This window comes from Atta cephalotes, assembly GCF_000143395.1.
Source record: "Atta cephalotes unplaced genomic scaffold scaffold00004, whole genome shotgun sequence".
Taxonomy (NCBI): Eukaryota; Metazoa; Arthropoda; class Insecta; order Hymenoptera; family Formicidae; genus Atta; species Atta cephalotes.
The window spans coordinates 8,183,724-8,187,478 of NW_012130068.1; the positions used below are offsets into that span (position 1 = coordinate 8,183,724).

Below are 3,755 nucleotides of genomic sequence, written 5' to 3' on the forward strand. Positions count from 1 at the left end.
CACTTTTTATCGTGCTTGTTTTCATAGTCATCTCTTTGAGTATTTTTATGTTTTAATTTAACTAAATTAACTACACTTATTTACGTTTGATTACGTTTTGATTAACAGATAGTAAACAACATGGAAAACGTTAGCGGAGATATAAATAATTATGTTTATTTAAATGGACTTTTGCTTAATGTATTGTTCGAAAATTGGCAGGGTCAGAAAATTATAGATTCCAGTGAGAAAGTGTTTAAATCAGCGTACGTTTTGTACAATAAAAAAGTAACACATTTATAAATTATATGTCATATTAATTGATAAAAATGTTATGAAGTAGCAAGTAGATAAATACCTGATATAATTTCTAATAGATTTCTTATAAAATTTGCAGATATAATACAAAGTGGTACAATATGCCAGTAGCAGCAAGAAAACTTCTTATAATGATAATGATGAGAAGTGAAAAACCATCGACACTGAAACTGGGCAAAGTTATTGTATTGTCATATGTAACTTTTAATGCGGTAAGTGTAATGATTTTATAGCATGTATACGTTCAATGATTCTATAAAAACAAAATTTTTAATTTTGTTTAAGGTGTTACGTTTATCATCATCATATTTTATGTTATTACGGTCTCTGCAATAACAGTTTTAAACCTAATTAATGATATTTACGTATTATTATCCAAACTCTATTAATAGACAAAAATGAGAATGTTAAAAACGTATATTCGTAGGACTACGTTTCTTTTCTTTTATAACATTCTTTCGTAGAAAATTAAGGAGGCATATATATTTAGTCAAAACGAAGCCTAATTTTACGAATTTTTTGTGAAAAAACGGATAGGGATAGTGAAGTCGTGTTTATTCCATTGTAAAGATCATATCTTTGTTTATTTTTTTATCATTAAAATTTTATTGAAAAATATAAAATAGAGTCGCTATTCAAATTTTCATCACGTTTTATAAAATGGAGTTTGCGATGATCATTGCTGCTTGCACAAGACTCATCTAAAAGCAAAATGACAGTTTAAAAAAATTAAAACATAGATCTTGTGCTTGTAGCCGTTTTTTAAAATATTGCATTTGAATAAAATAGCATCTGGTCAAAGATAACGATGTTTTACAAAAAATGTTGCTCATTTTTGGGTGTGAAAAAAAAATTTTTTTTAAGACTCTTTTTCTTGCGTGAACGTCCTATCGCAGGCGCGCCTCTACCTGTCATCTTAAACGCGCTCAAACCTATTCGTTTTTTTGCATGCGCCGTATATAACTCTTCTATTTGTCGCCGGATTGATTTACAATTCTACAAAAACGTTTTTGAGATATTATACTTTAAAAATATGTATAAAATATGTAAAAAAAGAAACGATTTTTTTACCATTTCTAGATATATATGCCTTAAATAATAAAATATGCCCTTAAATAATAAAATTGTATTATTTGAAAGTGAAGAAAAAATAAGGGAATTGTAAAAAAATGTTATAATATTTATATTAACATCAATTATTTCCAAGCGCAGAGACTATTAATATAACTTGAGAATAATTCACATGACAAAAAATTATTATATAGCATTTATACATGTAATTTAAAAAATTCGAATTTTAACACATTTATGTAAGAATTTGTTATAATTTTGTTTTGTGATTGAATCTGCTCACCAATTATTGTGCCTTACTCTCATTTGCCTTGAAATTTTAATTTTTTTTATATGTAATTAAGTTTAATTACAAGCATTCAACAAATGCGATTCAGCATGCTGCATATATTATCGTTCAATTACTGGAATTTATTTATCATTATTTTATTAATATAATTTGAGAATAATATACACATGAAAAAAAATCATTAGATCATTTTTTACCGCGCCTTGATGTAATATCGATGATTCTGGAGTGTCCTCTCGCATGTATCAGGGATGCAATACTTTTCAGGGAAAGTTTTTTAACAGATAGATGTCCGAGTCAGTGTGTCTTGTGCACGGATCGCGACTCGGTCGAGTCCTGCACACCCGGCCATTGGGCATTTTCCTCTCTGGGTATAAGTTCTCTCCTTGGGGACCCGGTTAGGATTGCCTAGGGAGCTTTCCGAGAGAGGCTTTGAAGATTTTTTTCTTTCTATGTAAAAATAAAAAAAGATCACATTTTACCATATATATAGTTAGAAAAATAAAAGAATTTTCAGAAGTTTTTAAAATTTAATATAATATTAAAAATTATCTCGCTTTCCTCCCTGTCGATATTCACCCCATTCTTCCCTCTCCCATAGGAGCGCACGACTTTCCACGCAAAACCAATTTCACACTTTACAACATATGGTAAAGCGAGATTCTATATATGGATTAACAATTTTCGTTATAGTAGAAATTATATGTTATTTTTTTAAACTTCTTTTGTTAATAACTTGTTAACGAATGATAACCAAAACCTTGACTAAAATCTATTGGAGATTAGTCAGGGTCATGACCTTAACAATATGTCTAAGGTCAAGGCGAAGTTTAATTTTTTCGCAATAATTACTAAAATTATTAATTTTTAAAAAATTAAATCAGTTATAAAAGAGTTAAATATTAGTATTTCATGCAAAACGCATAAAATTAATGTATTGTTAATAACAAATTATTAATGCATAATAATGATGATGCATAACATAATTATATGCAATAGCTATCCGTGTGTGAATAAATTGTTTTCAGGTCATGCAGCGTCCATGTCTTATATGTTTTCATTTTTACTAACTTCTGTGCAATGATCACTATTCTTGTACTGATAACATGGCTATTATATTCTACGAAGCTCCTACATATTATTACACACTTTGACGCTAACTCGTCTACCGCAGATAATTATGATATAAAAACTAATTCATAATTAGCTTTATAAAATATCGTAAATTGATGATAATGTTATATGTGATACATATAACATAATATAAATATATCATTTACGAAGCTTTTCATTCATTTTATGTGCGTTGTTACACATTATATATAAAAAAGATGATGCGTTTAAGCTATTAATTACTCTTCGACTTAATTTTTTTGTTAAAAGTTAATTTTTCTTTCTAAAAAATTCTAATCTGCAAGATTATATATTCTTACACATGTATTAGACAATAAATATAAACTTCTGAATTATACAAAATTACTTGTGACAGTGTTGGCATACATTCGTTCTTGATATTTTCATGTTTTTTTTCTACTATGTATGATTTATATCAATTATTTTATTAAATAATAATAATGTTATAATCAAGATATAATTTATTCTTATTATAATTTATATAATTTCTTATTTATATAATTTATTATAATTTACATAATTAATTCTTAAATTATGATTATAAATGGATATCTACTACCTTTATGCACGTATAAAATAACATTTTTGCTATATATTTGTAAATATTATATATTTGTAAATACTAAGCTGTTTTGAAAGAACTGCTAAGAAATATTTCTAAGCCATTGTCCATTATCGACTTCTACGAACAAAAATATGATTCAAAGAATGAAATTATGTGGGAGACACAATAATATTCATGATGTGCGTTAAATTTACAATATTCTGATATTGACCAAGTTCTTGTTACAAGGTATAAGACGACTATAAGATGCATCAGCATAAAATCAATTATAAACATAGATCTTTTTAAGATAAGTGTTTGATCGTCTAAGCCTTTCATCATTCTAGTGGAACAATCAGTCATGTAAATATCGGCAATTTCTCGTAATTCACTACATCTATTACGCCCTCTCTCTCTCTC

At 27.2% G+C, this 3,755-nt stretch overlaps 1 protein-coding gene across 1 annotated transcript in view; it reads left to right on the forward strand.

Moving 5' to 3' along the window:
• Positions 1–3,755, forward strand: part of LOC105626196 (odorant receptor 4-like) — a 19,831-nt gene that overhangs the window by 9,638 nt on the left and 6,438 nt on the right. The window contains exons 3-4 of the mRNA XM_012207503.1: positions 109–245; positions 377–509. Of these exons, the coding sequence (XP_012062893.1) occupies positions 109–245; positions 377–509 (270 nt within the window). The remainder of the gene's footprint in view (positions 1–108; positions 246–376; positions 510–3,755) is intronic.